The 17,311-nt window shown below is 45.6% G+C and overlaps 1 protein-coding gene and 1 long non-coding RNA gene across 3 annotated transcripts; both read right to left on the bottom strand.

Annotated features, from left to right (window-relative positions):
- Positions 1-1,551: 1,551 nt before the first annotated feature.
- On the bottom strand, positions 1,552-6,312 carry LOC111551123. The gene is made up of 2 exons (XR_002734278.1): positions 5,778-6,312; positions 1,552-1,931 (listed from the first exon to the last, which is right to left on the bottom strand). It is a non-coding gene; the product is annotated as an uncharacterized LOC111551123 (long non-coding RNA).
- Positions 6,313-12,004: 5,692 nt separating this feature from the next.
- GNLY (granulysin) lies at positions 12,005-16,554 on the bottom strand. Of its 2 annotated transcripts, XM_023224935.1 has the most exons (5): positions 16,394-16,554; positions 15,440-15,543; positions 14,807-14,905; positions 13,180-13,351; positions 12,107-12,295 (listed from the first exon to the last, which is right to left on the bottom strand). In XM_023224935.1, exons 1-5 carry the CDS (start codon positions 16,440-16,442, stop codon positions 12,285-12,287), a joined length of 435 nt encoding a protein of 144 aa, XP_023080703.1. In that variant the 5' UTR covers positions 16,443-16,554; the 3' UTR covers positions 12,107-12,284. The 2 variants fall into 2 exon arrangements, with proteins under 2 accessions (XP_023080702.1, XP_023080703.1); XM_023224934.1 differs by lacking the exon at positions 13,180-13,351 and having other exon boundaries at positions 12,005-12,295.
- Positions 16,555-17,311: the final 757 nt, after the last annotated feature.

The raw sequence follows: 17,311 nt of genomic DNA, 5'->3' as shown, positions 1-17,311 counted from the left end.
ATGGTTCTTGCCGGCCACAGTTATTACTGTGATGTTAGCCAAATGGTGATTTTCCACTTCCATCCTTCCCTCTACATTTATTAACTGGAATCCTACTGCAAAGAAGAGCTTTCCTTTCTTTTTCACTTATTCAGTTATTTATTTGTATCAATGTGGAGTCATGGCTATCTGCTTCATTCTATGGGCTATAATCTATTGCTATCATTATTTACTTTGTTACTCAAATTGTCTCAAATTTGACCATCAGGAGCTCCTTCAATGTTGCTCCTGTGTCCTTTGTAGTGTCCTCATCATTTTCAAGCAGTTTTTCTAGCACTGCAAAATCTTCCAAGGCATTTATACTTTCTCTGTGAAAGCCTTAAAATCAGACATTTCTCCAAGGAGCCCTGATTCCTTTTATTAAAGAATGGTCCTTAGAGATCAAGATCCATGGGGCCCAAAGCTACTAGGGTGTCATTACTTCTAGTCTTTCTCAGAGAACAAAGCTGGGAAATATATATATACAGACACACACATATATATACACATATAAATACATATAGATATAGAAATTGTTATAGGTATATATAGGTGTGATATATATGTGTGTGTGTGTGTGTGTGTATATATATATATATATATATATAAATGGAACACATCTATTCCAATTAATAAATGTAGAGGGAAGGATGGAAGTGGAAAATCACCATTTGGCTAACATCACAGTAATAATTGTGGCTGGCAAGAACCATCTATGAACACTGAGGTTAATGGCTGATATATATATACACACCTAATATATATACCTATAATACATATAGTAGATAAACTGTTATAATTATATATGTATATGTATGTGCATAGTTATATACATATAACTATAACTGTTTTTATATCTACCTAATATATATATCTGTAACAGTTTCTATATCTACCTATGAATATAAACCATCCATTCACACCAATTCCTCTGATTCTAATCCAGCCCCACCAGGTATATTCTAACCTTCCCCCTTTCCATATTTGTTATGCTTTTTCAACAGTGAAAAACCTGGTACCCACTATCTGCCATATATTTACTTATTTGATTAACTATGGAATGTGCTTGAGATAGTTTCAGGATTTTGGATGCCTTTTTTATGTTTGTGTAATTTTAGTCAATAAATGTTGTTAAGGTTAAAGCTGAAGAAAGACAGACTAGTGGTTAAGTGTGTGAACTCTGGAAGTTGGAAGTTATTTAATCTTTCTGAATCTGATAGGATTAATAACAATGTGTAGCTCATAGGAGTGCAGTGAGGATTGAGGAAACGTATGTAACGTGTTTAGCACATAGGAAACCCTAGATAAATCGTATACATTTTTATAAGCTATTAATTAGGAAATAAAGGGAAATTTTCTATGACTACCCAATTGTTTTAATAAAAAGTTGACCCATATATCAGTTGATGTGAGGGAAACAAGAAAGAGGTTGGAAGCACTGAAGCTTTCTGTACAATTTCTCTTTCCACATAGTTGTGTGCCACACAACGACGTTTCAGTCAAAGATGGACTTCATATATGACAGTGGTTTCATAAGATTATGATACCGTATTTTTACTGTACCTTTTCTATGTTTAGATATGTTTAGACACAAATACTGGCATGTTACAAATGCCTACGGTATCAGTACAGTAATATCCTGTAAGGAGTTGTAGCCTCGGTGAAATAAGCTATACCATATAGCCTAGGTGTGTAGTAGACTATACCATCTAAGTTTGTGTGCGTACACTCTATGATGTTCGCACAACGATGAAATCACCTAAAGACGCGTTTCTCAGAGCGTATCTGTATTTCTGTGGTTAAGTGATTCATGACTTCACGCAGTTGTAGAAACAGCTCATTTTTCTCCACTAGGTGGCAGCATATGTGTCCTTGTCTTTGAGGCGCATTCCTTATGAGACGACCCAAGCAAGCTGGAGAAAGAAAACAACTTCAGAATTAGGATCCTCATACAAAATGTGAGAAATAATCCACAACTTAAAAAAAAAAAAGAAAGAAAGAAAAGAAATGCCCTATCCCTAAGCACACTTGTGAAATACCCACAGTGAATTCAAGCAAATCTGCCCAAACCTGGCCCAGGCCACAGGACACCTGCTCCTGGTGGGTGGGTCTCAGGTGCCCCAGGACTTGGAATGTCATCCCTGGGGTGGAGGGTGGACAGAGCTTATTGAGGTCCCAAGCCAGGCAAGGAGGTGGATAGGTTCTCGGGCTCTGCCCCTTCACACTCTGGGATCCCCCCGACCCAGGGCCTGGGTGGGGCTTACAAAGACACACAAAGTCATGTGTGCAGGCTCTCTGTCTGGGGCTGGAGAAACAAGAGGCTCCATTTGAAGCAAGAAACAGAGGCCCACTCAACATGGCTAAAAAGGGGGTGATAGGGGGGCAATAGGGCCCCGGTGTGGAACCTTGTGTCCATCTAACCACAGAATAAGAGGCTCAGACACAGGAACCTCTCCTGTCGGTGTCCTTGCATTACCAGTCCTGCTGCCATGAGTGGCAGGAGAGGGCAAGAGGCACCCATGGGGGGTGTGCTGGAAGTCTGTTGCAAGAACTCCAAGATTCACTCCACAGTGACAGTACCCACCTGCCAGCACAAGTTGTGCTGGAAATTTGGCACTGCCTATTTCTCTTCCTATCTTCTTTTGGAGAATTATCTGGCACCTACTGTGTAGAGTAAACCCAGCATCTGCCATCCCATTCCTAAGACAAAAGGGTCTTCCAGGTGCCCTGCTCCTGCCTGACTTTCCTCTCGCCATCTTACAGCAACCAAAGGCAGGCATGAGAACTAAGCTTGGACTTGCTTTACTCAGGATGTGGCTATGGAGTACAAAACACAAGGACAGAAGGCGTGGTGGAAGCTCATTCATCCCAGTGATGGCACCTGGGCAAGATCATGGAACTGTTCCTGCTTCCAAGACCATTTGAGCTGCCTGGCCTCTGTCTGTTTAAGCTCTGTTCTAGTCCTTCCCTTCTATCCTGTGGCAGCGGTGGCTGCCCTGTCACTTCCCTTGTCTTAATTTAGCCTGAGTCCATTTCTGCTTCTTATCCTCAGTGAGCCTGGCCTTATACCAGCTCATCCTGAGGAAGAAAGAATTCCTATTTCCCTTCCTGAGGGAAGTCCAAAGTGGAGCCTAAAGAACAAATATGACCTTCCTACCCTGAGGGAATAAACTTGCTAAGATTCTTAGACAAAAAGAAGTCTATGTAATTTGCTAGCCCTAACCAACAGCCAGTTGGTAACTTCTGAGCAGAATATGGAAAACCGAGTGTGCTTGGCAAAAAGTTAGGACATCTGTTATGAAAAGGGAAGGGAGGAGTGGAATTTCAAGTAGTTACCCAACTCACCTACTCTCTATTGCATCACTCCTCAGACTTGTGCTGGGAACATTGCAGGGTCAAGCCCATTGCCTCACAGGATGAAGGAAATGGTCAACACGGTCAGGGACTTGGTTTTCCTACCCCCAGCCATTTCCAGTCCTGTGCAGAGCATTCTGGTCCTGCTGTTCCTCGAGGATATGTACTCAGATTATTTACTCCAAGTTACAAGGGAGCTCAAGCCTCCATTCTTTGGAGAAAGGTGGCTTTGTGTGGTGGTTCACAGCTAAGACTGCCGGGATTCAAATCCCAAATCTGCCAAGGCAATTATGGGGACCGAGCCCCCAACCTGTGGGATCTGACACTGTCTCTAGATAAATACTGTCCGAATTGAGTTGGAGGACACCTAGCTGGTGTCCACAGCGGAACTGACTGCTTGCTTGCTGGTGGGGAGAAACCCCCACATATTTGGGAGTTACAGAAGTCTTCTGTGTGGATTGTTGTTGTGTCGGTGTAAGAGCAGAGGGAAAACATGATTTGTTTTTCCATAAAAGGCATTGTTGAAAACAACAGAGCAATCAGCCAGGAATTAGGTAGTTTAACAGATAGCTGTGGTCAGAGAAAGAATAGATAAGAGAGCCCTGCCAAAACCACTGTCATTACAGGATGACTGTGGGTACACTCAAGGCAACACTCCCTAAGGTGCATCATTAGAGGCTTCACACTGTGTGGGGTGGGGGAATTCACTAAAATAATCCAACTAGTCACCAAACAACTAAATAAGGAAATAACAGTATTATGCTTGGATAGGGGCAGGGGTATGACCAGTAGCCAGATATGCGACAACATAATATCTAAAATGCCCAGTTTCCCAGAGAAACTTTTGAGCTATAAAAAGAAATAAGAAACAGTGATCCATACACAGAAAAAAAAGAAAAAAAAAAAAACAGAAACTGCCTGTGAAAGCAACCAAATATCAGATTTAAGAAAGATTTCCTAGCAGCCATTATAAATATGTTCAGAAATAACTAAAGAAAACTGTGATTGAAGAAGTAAAGAAAGATATGATGATAATGTCTCATCAAATAGAAATATTAATACAGAGATAGAATTATTCTTAAAAAGAACCAAATGGAAAGCCTGGAGTTGAAAAGTACGATAACTAACGGGGCGCTGTGGCTCACGTCTGTAATCCCAGCACATTGGGAGGTCGAGGCAGTCTGATCTCCTGAGGTCAGGAGTTCGAGAGCAGCCTGGCCAACATGGCAAAACCCCATCTCTACTAAAAATACAAAAATTAGCTGGGCCTGGTGGCAGGCGCCTGTAATCCTAGCTACTTGGGAGGCTGAGGCAGGAGAATCGCTTGAACCCAGGAGGAAGAGGTTGCAGTGAGTCAAACTTGCACCACTGCACTCCAGCCTGGGCGACCAGAGCAAAACTCCATCTCAAAAAAAAAAAAAAAGAAGTACAATACTAAAATAAAAAATTCCCTAGTGGAGCTCACCAGTAGATTTGAACAATCGGAATAAAGAATTAGCCAACTTGAAGATATTAATAAATCAATAGAGATTATGCAATCCAAAGAACAGAGAGAAAATAGAATGAAGAAAAATAAACAGAGCCTCAGAGGACTGGTACACCATAAGCATGCCAACAGATGCACAGCAGAATACAGAAGAGAAGGAGACAGAGAACACAACAGAAAAAAGGAGTCGAAGAAATAATGGCTGAAAATGTCACGAATTTATTGAAAAGCAATCTACATACCCAGCAAGCTCAATAAACTCTAAATAGGATACATGCAAAGAGATCCACAAATAAATATATCACATGCTGAAAGCCGCCAGGCCTAGTGGCTCAAGCCTGTAATGCCAGCACTTTGGGAGTTCGAGGTGGGTGGATCACCTGAGGTTAGGAGTTTAAGAGCAGCCTGAGCAGCATGATGAAACCCCATCTCTACTAAAAATACAAAAAATCATTAGCTGGGCATGATGGTGGGGGCCTGCAATCCCAGCTACTTGGGAGGCTGAAGCAGGAGAACAGCTTGAACCCAGGAGGTGGAGGTTGCAGTGAGCTGAGATGGTGCCACTGCATTCCAGCCTGGGTGAGCAAGACTCTGAGGGAAGGGGAGGGGAGGGGAGGGAAGGGAAGGGAGAAGAGAGAGAAAGAAAGAGAAAGAGGAAAGGAGGAAGGAAGGAAAAGAGAGAGAGAAAGAAAAGAAAGAAAGAAAGAGAGAGAAAGAAAGAAAGAAAGAAAGAAAGAAAGAAAGAAAGAAAGAAAGAAAGAAAGAAAGAAAGGAAGGAAGGAAGGAAGGAAGGAAGGAAGGAAGGAAGGAAGGAAGGAAGGAAGGAAGGAAGGAAGAGAAGGAAGGAAGGAAGGAAGGAAGAAAGAGAGAGAAAGAGACGGCAGAAGAAAAACAATTCATCACTTAAAAGGGAACTCACAATTATTAACAGGTGCCTTCTCATCATAAACTGTGGAGTGCAGATGAGTCCAGAGAGCAGTGGAGAAACACACCTCCAGGATAGACTGTGTGCTAGCCCATAAAACAAACCTCAATAAATTAAATAGGATATAAATAATACAAAATATGTTCCCTGATCACAACAGAATAAAACTAGTAATCAATAATAGAAACAAATTTGGGGAACTCACAAATATGTGGAAATTAAACAACACACTCCTAAATAACCAATGGATTAAAGGAAAAATCAAGAGGGAAAGTAGAAAATACCTTGAGGTGAAAGAAAATGAAGCCACAGCACACCGAAACTTATGGGATATAGCTTAAGGCATGCCAAAAGGGAAATTTGTAGCTGTAAATGCCTATATTGAAAAAGAGGAAGATTTGAAATCTTCCTCTCAGGAATCTCACTTTAAGACACCGGAAAAAGGCTCACATCTGTAGTCTCAGCACTTTGGGAGGCCAATGCAGGAAGATCATTTGATGCCGGGAATTCAAACCCAGTTTGGGCAACATAGCAAGATCTATCTCTAAAAAAATAAAAGTAAACTAGCTGAGCATGGTGGCCTGTGCCTGTAGTCCTAGCTACTTGGGAGTCTGAGGCAGGAAGATTACTTGAGCCCAGTTCAAGGTTACAATGGAAAGAAAAAAAAAGACATGAAAAAGAAGTGCAAATTAAACCTAAAGCAAGCAGTAAAAAAGGGAAATTTGAAAAATTAGAGTGGAAGTGTGGAAATTATTAAAATGGAGACTAGAAACAATATTTGAGAATACAAAATGAAACCAAAAAGTTGGTTCTTTGAAAAAGCAAGTCTTTAGCTAGACTGACCACAATAAAAAGAGAGAAGCTGCAAATTACTAGAATCAGAAATGAAGGAGGGGAAATTACAACTGACCTTACAGAGAGAAAAAGGATTATACTATTTTGCTAATTAATTATGCTAATACATTAGACAACTTAGAATGAAATGGGCACATTCCTACAAAAACACAAATGACTGAAACTGATGCAAGAATAACAGAAAATTTGAATGGACCTATAATAAATAGGTTGAATTAGTCATCAAAACAATGACCCACAAAGAAACTACCAAGCCAGATGTCTTCATTGGTGAATTTTGCCAAATATTTAAAGAATTAATACCAGTTCTTCAAAAACTCTTCCAAAAAATAGAAGAGGATGCCCTGATGCCAAAACCAGGTGAAACCAGATGAAGACATCAAAATAAAACAAAAAAAAACTACAAACTAATATCTTTTTTGAGTATGGATGCAAACATTTTCAAAAAAAATTCTAGAAAGCTGAATCCTGCAACACATAAAAACAATTATATACCATGACCAAGTAAGATTTATCCAGAAATGCAAGGCAAATCAGCAACCAAAAGTCAATTAATAAAATTCATCGTATCAATAAAATAAAAAATGAAAAACACATGATCCTCTCAATAGCCCAGAAACATCATTACAAAATTTAACATCTCTTCATGACAATACTCTCCACATACTAGGAATAGAAGGGATCTTCCTCAACCTAATAAAGTGCATCTATGAAAAACCCAGAACTGACTTTGTACTTAATAGTGAAAGACTAAATGCTTTCCCCTGAAGATAAGAACAAGACAAGGACTGCTGCTCTTATAACTTCTATGCAACATTGTACTGAAGATTCTAGCAAGGAAAATTAGGCAAGAAGATGAAATAAAATTCAAATTGGAAAGAAGTACTATGATCTCTATGTGCAGATGACATGATCCCATACACTAAGGAATTCATTAAAATAATGAATTAAAATTGAGATGTGTCTCAATGCCATAGACTTTTTGTCTCAAAAATGACTCAAACTGTCCAACACTAGATTTCACTGATCAAAATGAACTGTGGCTGGAAGTAGGCCTCTAACTCACTCACTCCTGGATGGCCTCATCCAGGCTTCAGATGTGTATTTTGGGCCAAACTCCCCTACTTGCTATCTCACCTTGGATATTTAACACTTAACTTTCACATGGCCAAAGCAGAGCTCTTCATTATTCCCTCCAAATCTAACCATCCAAGTGTCTCCTCGATCTCAGTAAATGTCACCACCATCCATCCATTTGCTAAGTCAAAATGTTACAAGTCACTTAGTTTGATTTTGAAATAATTTCAAATCTAGAGAAAAGTTGTGTCTTAGTGTTGCTATAAAGAGACACCTGTTGCTGTTGCTATAAAGAGACACCTGATGCTGGGTAATTTATAAAGAAAGAGCTTTGCTTGGCTCACAGTTCCATAAGCTATACCAGAGGCATGGTTCCAGCATCTGCATCTGGTGATGGCCTCAAGATGCTTCCACTCATGGTCGTGCACAGTGGCTCATGCCTGTAAACCCAACGCTTTGGGAGGCTGAGCCGAGCAGATTACTTGAGGCCTGGAGTTCAAGACCAGCCTGGCCAACACAGAGAAATCCCATCTCTACTAAAAATATAAAAACTAGCTAGGCGTGGTGGTGGGCACCTGTAGTCCCAGCTACCGAGGAGGCTGAGGCAGGGGAATCACTTGGACCCAGGAACCTGGGAGGTAGAGGTTGCAGGTGCCACTGCACTCCAGCCTGGGTGACAGAGGGAGATTCCGTCTCAAAAAAAGGTGTTTCGGGCCAGGCGTGGTGGCTCAAGCCTGTAATCCCAGCACTTTGGGAGGCTGAGACGGGCGGATCACGAGGTCAGGAGATTGAGACCATCCTGGCTAACACAGTGAAACCCCGTCTCTACTAAAAAATACAAAAAACTAGCCGGGCAAGGTGGCGGGCGCCTGTAGTCCCAGCTACTTGGGAGGCTGAGGCAGGAGAATGGCGTAAACCCGGGAGGCAGAGCTTGCCGTGAGCTGAGATCCGGCCACTGCACTCCAGCCTGGGTGACAGAGCGAGACTCCGTCTCAAAAAAAAAAAAAAAAAAAAAAAAAAGGTGTTTCTACTTACGGCAGAAGAGAAAGGGAGAAAGTGTGTGCAGAGATCACATAGTGAGGAAAAAAGAGAGAAAGGAGGTTTAACAAGCAGCTCTCACAGAAACTAATAGAGCAAGAACTCACTCATTACAGCAAGAATGGCACCAAGCCATTCATGAGAGATCCACCTTCCTGACTCAAACACCTCCCACTAGGTCCCACCTCCAATATTGGGGATCACATGTCTTTTTATTTATTTATTTATTTTTCCCCAAGACAGAGTTTTATCCTTGTTGCCCAGGCTGGAGTGCAATGGCGCAATCTTGGCTCACCACAACCTCTGCCTCCCAGGTTCAAGCTATTCTCCTGCCTCAGCCTCCCTAGTAGCTGGGATTACAGGCACGTGCTGCCACGCCCAGCTAACTTTTTGTATTTTTAGTAGAGACGGGGCTTCTCCATGTTGGTAAGGCTGGTCTTGAACTCCCTACCTCAGGTGATTCACCCACCTCGGCCTCCCAAAATGCTGGGCTTACAGGCGTGAGCCACCACGCGTGGCCAGGGATCACATTTCAACATGAAGTTTGAAAGTTGCTTTCTTGCAACTTGCCATTGAGTTTGGAGATTACACCTTCCAAACCTCCCAATGTAAACAGGAGCACCTATTTACCCTTAAACAGGATTCCCCACTGTTAACACTTTACCACATCCCATGTATGTGGTATATACCTTATCACACTCATTCTTTGCATATGTATTGCCTTTTTTTCTGAATCATTTCACTGTAATTGCCGATATGATGACCTATTACTCTTTGAATACTTTAGTGTATATGTTCTAACAAAGACACTGCCATACGTAACCATAGTACAACCATCAAAATCAGGAATTAACATTAACAGAATATTACCATCGCAGATTCCAGTCACATTTTATAAGTTGCCCCAATTATGTTCTTTATAGGTCTGGATCCAAATCAGGATCATGTGTTGCAGTTAGTTGTCATGTCTCTTTAGTTTCCTTCTATCTGGAACTGTTCTTCAATCTTTACTTGTCTTTCAAGACCTTGGCATTTTTGAAGAGGACAGGCTAGAGTGCAGTGGCTCCTGTCTGTAATCCCAGCACTTTGAGAGGCCAAGGCAGGCAGATTACTTGAGGTCAGGAGTTTAAGACCAGTCTGGCCAACATGGTGAAACCCCTTCTCTACTAAAAAATACAAAATTAGTTAGGTGTGGTGGTACATACCTGTAATCCCAGCTACTTGGAAGGCTGAGGCAGGAGAATCACTTGAACCCAGGAGGCAGAGGCTGCAGTGAGCCCAGATCGTGCCACTGCACTCCAGCCTGGGTGACAGAGCCAGACTCAGTCTAAAATAAAATTTTTTTTTTTTTTTTTGAGACGGAGTCTCTCTCAGTCGCCCAGGCTGGAGTGCAGTGGCGGATCTCGGCTCACTGCAAGCTCTGCCTCCCGGGTTCAAGCCATTCTCCTGCCTCAGCCTCCCAAGTAGCTGGGACGATAGGCGCCCGCTGCCACGCCCGGCTAATTTTTTGCATTTTTAGTAGAGATGGGGTTTCACCGTGTTAGCCAGAATGGTCTCGATCTCCTGACCTCGTGATCCGCCCACCTCGGCCTCCCAAAGTGCTGGGATTACAGGCGTGAGCCACCGAGCCCAGCCTAAAATAAAATTTTTTTTAAAAAAATTTTTTTGAAGTACAGGCTAAGTCCTTTGTAAAATGTCAGTTTGGGTTTGCTCTGATGTTTCCTCATGATTTTTGCATTTTCGGCAGTAACAATGGAAAAATAGTATTATATTTCTCTCAGAGCATTATATTATGAGGTCCATGATATTGACTTGCCCCATGAGAGGTGGCATTAACTTTCATCAGCTGACAGGCTTCTCCACTGTCAGATTAACTAATAATGGAATGTATTAATTAATATCAAATTAGTGAGCCAGGAGCAGTTCTGTACACCTGTAGTCCCAGCTACTCTGGAGGCTGAGGTAGGAGGATCCCTTGAGGCCAGGAGTTTGAGGCTACAGTGTGCTAAGATCATGCCTGAGAAGGGCCACTGTACTCCAGCCTGGGAGACAAAGTGAGACTCTGTCTCTAAAAGAATACATACATACATACATACATACATACATACATACTTTTAAAAAAATCAAGTATACTCACTATACCAAATATGTTAGTAGGATATACTCTGCAACTAGGTCTACGTTTATTAACTGTAATTGTATTGTAAGGTAGCACGTTTCCTTTTCCCTTGTTTATTTATTCATGTATTATTTGTATTTATATGAACTCATGGATTCTACTTTAATCAATGGATTACAATCTGTTCTTGTCATTATCGATTCTGAGGCTCAAATAGCCCCAGATTTGGCCATCGGTAGTACCCTTGAACAGCTTCTTTGATTGCGTCCAGAATAACACACCATACTCCTTGGGTGGCCAGCATCCATTTTTCCCTCTTCCCACCAACAGCAGCCCAGATTTTAATGTTTATTGTCAACCAAGTGATTGGGTTGAGATGGACCCCACCTCAGCCCCAGGGGTATGCCCTGCTTAGTGTGAGCCAATCAGTGTACCCCATTATTCTCCAGGACACAGTGATTGGTCTGAGGGTGGGCACATGACGTGTGAGAACTGGCCAATGAGAACTGAGGAGACAGCTGATAGGCCTTCTGGGAAAGAAGCTTCCTATCTCTTTCCAAGAGAGCTCTCTCTCCCTCTGATGGATGCGCTGTAAAAATGGTGAAGTGTGGACCTGATGAAGCCATTTCTGCTGCCAAGAGAGACGCGAACCTGAACACAATTTCAATATACAGAGGTGGGGAGAACGAAAAATTGCAATAAAACAGGACTGGGCCTCTGGTGACGCCACACGTTTCTGGATCATTCTGTGCCTGAACATATCTGTGGACTGGTTAATTATTTGAACCAGTAAATTACCTTTTTTAATTAGGCCAGAATGGGCTGAGACTTCTGTTGCTTGCAACCAAAAGGGCCCTAGATGATACACTCCCCGGAAACAGCAAAGGAAGGCTGCCTGTGGCAAGAAGCAAAAAGATGGGCTTCTGTTCCTTTTCACCAAAAACAAAACAAAAAAACCTCTAACGTTGCTGGTCTCCCCCACTGGTCTGAGAGCTTCTGGGGACATAGCCACTGTGTGCCCCGGCCTCTCAGAATAACGCATGGCTGTGGTGAGTGCTCAGTAAGCATTACCTGTGTGAATGCTGTTAAGGTTGTCTCGTTCATGGCTAAATCCGTAGCATCTACAACAGTGTATGGGACACACGACAGACATTTATTGAAGGACTACACAGCTCACCCCAGCATGCCACTGACACCCACCCCTCAAATCCACCAAAGGAGAAGAAGCTGCAACTAAAATCTTGCTTGACACTTTATTCTCCTGAGAGGGGAGCGCAGCAGAGGGAGTCGGGGAAGGGAGACTGGAGAGTGGATTCTGGACAGAGGAAGCGAGGAGCCAGTGGAGGTTGCCGAGGTTCCCGGGATCTGAGGACAGGAGCCTATGCTTCTTCCACAGGACAGGGTGAGAGGGCTCAGAGGGAACCTGGAGCAGAGAGAACAGCCAGCTGTGGACAGATGTGGTGGGTCCCCATGGGGAAGCAGGAACTCAGAATGTTACTTGCTTAAGGTCTCGCAGCCACCCACCCCTACTGAACACACCCAGTGGCACATCCTGGAAGCCAGTCGGCAGCCTGAGCAGGTTGTGGGGCCTTGAATAGAAAAGTCACAAGCTCCCATGACAGGAAATGGTGGGGACCCCCGATCTGCTAGCATAGAATCCCAGAGCATTGGCAAGCGCCAGCTGAGCTGCCAAAGCCCCTTTCTGGCCCCACTTCCTACAGCCGAGTCCTGTTCTCTCCAGGCACAGCCTGGGCAGCCACGGAGGGAAAGGCCTCAGGCTCCCCTGCCTGAAGGATTCCCTAGCCCAGCTCTCAAGACCCAGAATTGTGGGGGAGGATGTGGCCCCAGTTCCCGAGCCCAGAGGCCCATGCTGGGCTGGGGATTGGAGTTTGACTGAGGGTCTGATGACCTTGAATAGCCTCAGTCTGAGGACATTTCTCCAGGGTCAGGTCTACACATACGGTGACCTCCTTCAATTCTCATTCCAATCTCAAAAATCAGGATTGCTATCTCCCCTTCACAGATGAAGAAACTGAAGCTCAGAGAGGTCAAGTTATTTGCTTAAGGTCACACAGCCAGGGAGAGCTGGAGACCAGATTTTACTCCACGACCACCTGTGGCTGAAGCCCAAGCTCTAATCAGTATTTCTCAAACATTTCTAGCTAAAGTCCATCTGCTCAATTCTCCACACTTTCCCGTGCTGGGAGATGGGGGAGTAATGTGTCCTAAGAAGGCAGCTTTGATGTATCCTGGGGGAAACTGTCTCCACCCCTCAGGAGGCATCCCTGCTGTCACCTCTGCACTCACCCATAGAAGGTTCACACAACCTGAGGTCCACACAGATCTCCTGGGCAGTTTCTCCCTCCAAGAGGCCCTGGGTAACTCTAGGCTGATACCTCCTCATGAAATTTTTGCAGACGTCGCGCCATTGTGACCTCACCTTCCTACACACGCGGGTCTCAGCATTGGAAATGCTTCTCTGCAGCAGCAGAACCACAGAGGACATGGTTATAGGGTGAGTCCTGCGCAGCTCTGCCACCCTGCAGGTTCCAGCAGTCCTAGCAATGGGAGTACTGGGTGCGAGGAACTGGCGCCTGGTGCCCATGGAGCCAGAGACTGTAGACACGGGGCTGGGCCCCTACTCCCACTCTCTAAGGCCTGGCCCAAGCCTGGTCAGGTAGGGCTCCTGAGACAAGGACAGTTAGCCCTGCTGAGGTCTCAGCCCCTTGTGCACCTGTCCCCTGCATTCTGTGAGGAGAATGGTGCCCAATGGCTGCCAGGCACACATTAAATGCTCTGCCATGTAGCTACCTGGCTCCAGAACCTGGCTGGGGGCTACAGCCAGAGGGGGTGCACAGAGAAGACTAGTGGGGATGGGAGGTGTGGTCAGAGCTTGGAGTCTTGGCTCATTTGGTTTTAAAGTCTCTTCTATGCCATCCCAGCGGGGAGGATGAATCTGGGTATCCAGGGCTAAGTGTGAGCCTGCAGTGCCAGGATGCTGAGTGGTTTGGGGGAGCAGAGGAGAGGGAAGGAGGGAGAGTGAAACAGTAATTCTTGGTCGTAACACAGTCATTTGTTAAGCATTTACTCAGTGCTGGATGTGGAGCTAAGCACATCCCAGCCCTCAGCTCTTTTAAAAAGCTTCAGCAGCCAGGTGCAGTGGCTCACACCTGTAATCCCACACTTTGGGAGGCCAAGGCAGGTGGATTGCTTCAGCTCAGAAGTTGGAGACCAGCCTGGGCAACACAGTGAGACCCTGTTTCTACAAAAGTACCAAAATTAGCTGGGCGTGGTGGCGCACACCTGGAGTCCCAGCTACTTGGGAGGTTCAGGCAGGAGAATTGCTTGGGCCAGGGAGGCAGAGGTTGCAGTGAGCCAAGATCATACCACTGCACTCCAGCCTGGGTTTCAGAGTAAGATCCTATCTCAAAAAAAAAAAAAAAAAAAAAAAGAGCTTCGACAACTTGCGAGATAGGGACTATTATCCATCTCATTTCAAAGATAAGGTAACTGAGGCTCAGCAAGTGGAAGTGACTTGCCCAAGGCCATGCAGCTTCCAAGTAGCAGATCTGGGATTTATCAGTCCTGACCCAGGTCTCTTAGGGAACCAGCTTCTCAAAGCTCTGGCTTGGACACAAATGTTAGGGCTTTAGAGGAAGATTCCTAACTTCTCTGGGACAAGCCCTCTTTGAGGATACATTATGAAAACCATGTTTACTCTTTTTGACTTACACAGTTCCAGAGTCACAAACAATTTCACAAGTTCTCTGAAATTCACCCACAGACACATGGGGACTCACAGATTCCCTTCTAGGAAGCCCTCCTGCAGGACCACTGTGCACGGTGGCCCCAGGCTCCCTGATCCCCAACCTGGTCACAGGCCGGCCCCTCCATTGAGCAGCAGACAGGAGGCTCTGTAGCCCCTCAGCCTCACCTGGGTGGGCTGTTTCACCATAACCTTCAGTGTCTGGACTATGCTTAGACAGGTCTTGCAGTCGAAGGCCAGCTCCTGCATTTTGATCAACAGGTCACCCTGTCAGGAAAGAAAGCCCCTATCATGGTCTCTCAGACATTCTGGGAGTGCGTGAAAGTGCCCAAAAAGGGGCCCTTGGTGTTTCTGAGGCTGGCAGCAACGTCCGTGATCTCTTCCCAGAGCATGGATACACTGAAGACCTGAACTGGCTGCCTGGACCCTGCCTGCCTTTTTGCTTGTCTTAGAGACTCTGAGACACCCCAGAAACAGCCTCCCACACCCCCAGTACTTTCCCAGCCCTGCACTTGCCCCTCTCCTATTGAGGAACTCCCAGGGAAGTCTACCTATTTGGGTTCTGCAGCCCCAGGCTCTTTGGAGGGTGAGACCCCGGAGGATCCTCTTGGGGCAGTCTACCAGGGATCTGTAGCCCTCCTGGCCGGACATGAATTCAACAAAACCAGCATCGTCAGAAACAGCCCAGCCTCCACTCCCACCTCCTGACCATTAGAGAGCTCCAGCCCTCACCCCAGAAGCCACCCAGGGAGGAGGGAAAGGAGAGGGACTGTGGCCGGTGAGCAGAGAGCCAACATGTACCTGGGGGCCCTCCTGGGCCAGGCACAGGCAGGATTGCTCCTTGTCACACAGGTGGGCTGTTGCCACTTCAAAGTACTCAGGGCTCCGACGAGAGAAGACCAGACCTGAGGAAGAAGGCACTTCAGCTTCCCCTCCGCAGGCGGAAGGAGAGGGAAAGCCCGTTCTCCTGGCTGGTGAGAGTCCAGGAGGTGGCCAGGGCCTCGGACAGGGGCTGGGTCTTGCAGGGGGCCAGGATATCTGTCCACATGCTTTGCCCTGGAGCCACTCTGACCCACTCTCAGCACAAACACATGTTCTCACTTTCCTTCTAGAAAGCCAGGAGGGCGAGACTTTCTCTTCTCCTCTGTTCTGCCAGCAACACAGATTTGGGGGTCAGTTTGTCTAGAAACTTCCCTCAATCTCCTTTCAAGAGATTTTCTTTTTTTACCTTCCATCCAGATGGCCCAGCCAAATCCACTGTCACTTCCAGAAGTGTCCTTGCCCTTGGGGCTCACACTGACCCCAAGGCCTGGGAGAGAGCAGGGTGCAGGGGGCAAGAAGTCTGCCTTGAACAAGGAAGAGACCCCGTTCTCTCACCAGCCCTGCACAATCCTAGACAGTGTAGGCCTGAGGAATCGCAGACCCACAGAGGAAGGCCAGTGGCCTTCACCACACAGATGCAGAGGCAGGGGCTTGGGAGGGAAAGGGGGGTCTCAGGCCACACAGGGTGGCCAGTAGAGTTAGGACCAGAATCCCTGGCCTGTCTCTCCTCCTTGGCCAGGCCACTGACAGGCTGGGTAGCACACTGGGCTAAGCCTGGCTCTGAGGGGAGGGCCAGGCCTCCATGATGTGGGAGAAGGCTGGGGAGAGGCAGGGGCACCTGGGTGCCCACAGAGTCCATGCTCCGGGTTCAGCCAGCCTGAGAGTGCGAGGCTGGGAGGGCCATCAGGATCGATCCCAAGGGGAAGGCCTTACCTGGGTTGCCCAGGAGCATGGCTGCAAGGAGGAGGGCCCAGGTAGCCATGGTAGGACAGCTGCTCAGATGCCTTTCACACTATGTTTTATGGGCAGGGAGCCTGCAGCTTAACCTTTCTCAGGTCCTGCCCTTTTTGTATGTCATCTTTCCTGTGTCACTGGGTTTACCACAAATACAAATACTAATTTGTGAAGAAGCAGGTTAGTGCAGTGGTAGCCCACAGGGTTCATGCCACACCCCACTCCCACACAACTAGAATGCCGGGTTGCTGGAGGCCAGCAGCTGCCTGGATGCTTGGGATGTGTTAATAATGGAGGGAGAAACCGCTTAGTACAAGTATGTTCCAAATATTGCGTGGGACATATTTATACTAAAAGTATAAGTGAGTCATCTCACTTGACCCAAAACCTATTTTTAAGCAGCTTTTTAAATTTAACAATATACCACGAACATCTTTCCACATCTGTAAATATAGATCTTCTTCATCATTTCCACTGGTTAACTAATGGTTCCCTTTACACATGAACCATAGCTGGGGTCCTGTAACTCTGGGACTCATGTCCCCTGTAGTACTTTGGCTTGAAGAGCAGAGGCTGAAGGCCTTCTTCAGACAGGGTGCCTCAGCATCTCAAAATGGCAGCTGTAGCTCCTCCAGGCTACAAGGCCTGTTCATGTGGAAAATGGAAAGAGTGAAGCAGAAAGAGATGGTACCTGTATAGGAAAAACATCTTTCCCAGGGACCCTCTACCTCCATCTAATTGATCTGAACTGTGTCACATGATGACCCTGGCTGCAAAGGGCAATAGGAAGGGAGTCTTTTGCTGGACCTTCACTGACACTTCGTTTTTTATTGTTGTTTGGTTGGTTTGGTTTGGTTTTTCTTTTTTGAGATGGAGTTTCACTCTCGTCACCCAGGC

Source organism: Piliocolobus tephrosceles, chromosome 15, assembly GCF_002776525.5.
Source record: "Piliocolobus tephrosceles isolate RC106 chromosome 15, ASM277652v3, whole genome shotgun sequence".
Lineage (NCBI taxonomy): Eukaryota > Metazoa > Chordata > Mammalia > Primates > Cercopithecidae > Piliocolobus > Piliocolobus tephrosceles.
This window is presented reverse-complemented; position numbering and strand designations above follow the sequence as displayed.

Bases quoted from the DNA above. Each gene is read 5' to 3' on its own strand.
- GNLY (XM_023224934.1), bottom strand. From the start codon at position 16,442: ATGGCTACCTGGGCCCTCCTCCTTGCAGCCATGCTCCTGGGCAACCCA. The intron at 15,544-16,393 runs GTAAGGCCTTCC...CTTCTTCCTCAG, and splicing joins CATGCTCCTGGGCAACCCAG to GTCTGGTCTTCTCTCGTCGG. The intron at 14,906-15,439 runs GTACATGTTGGC...CTTTCCTGACAG, and splicing joins TGGCCCAGGAGGGCCCCCAG to GGTGACCTGTTGATCAAAAT.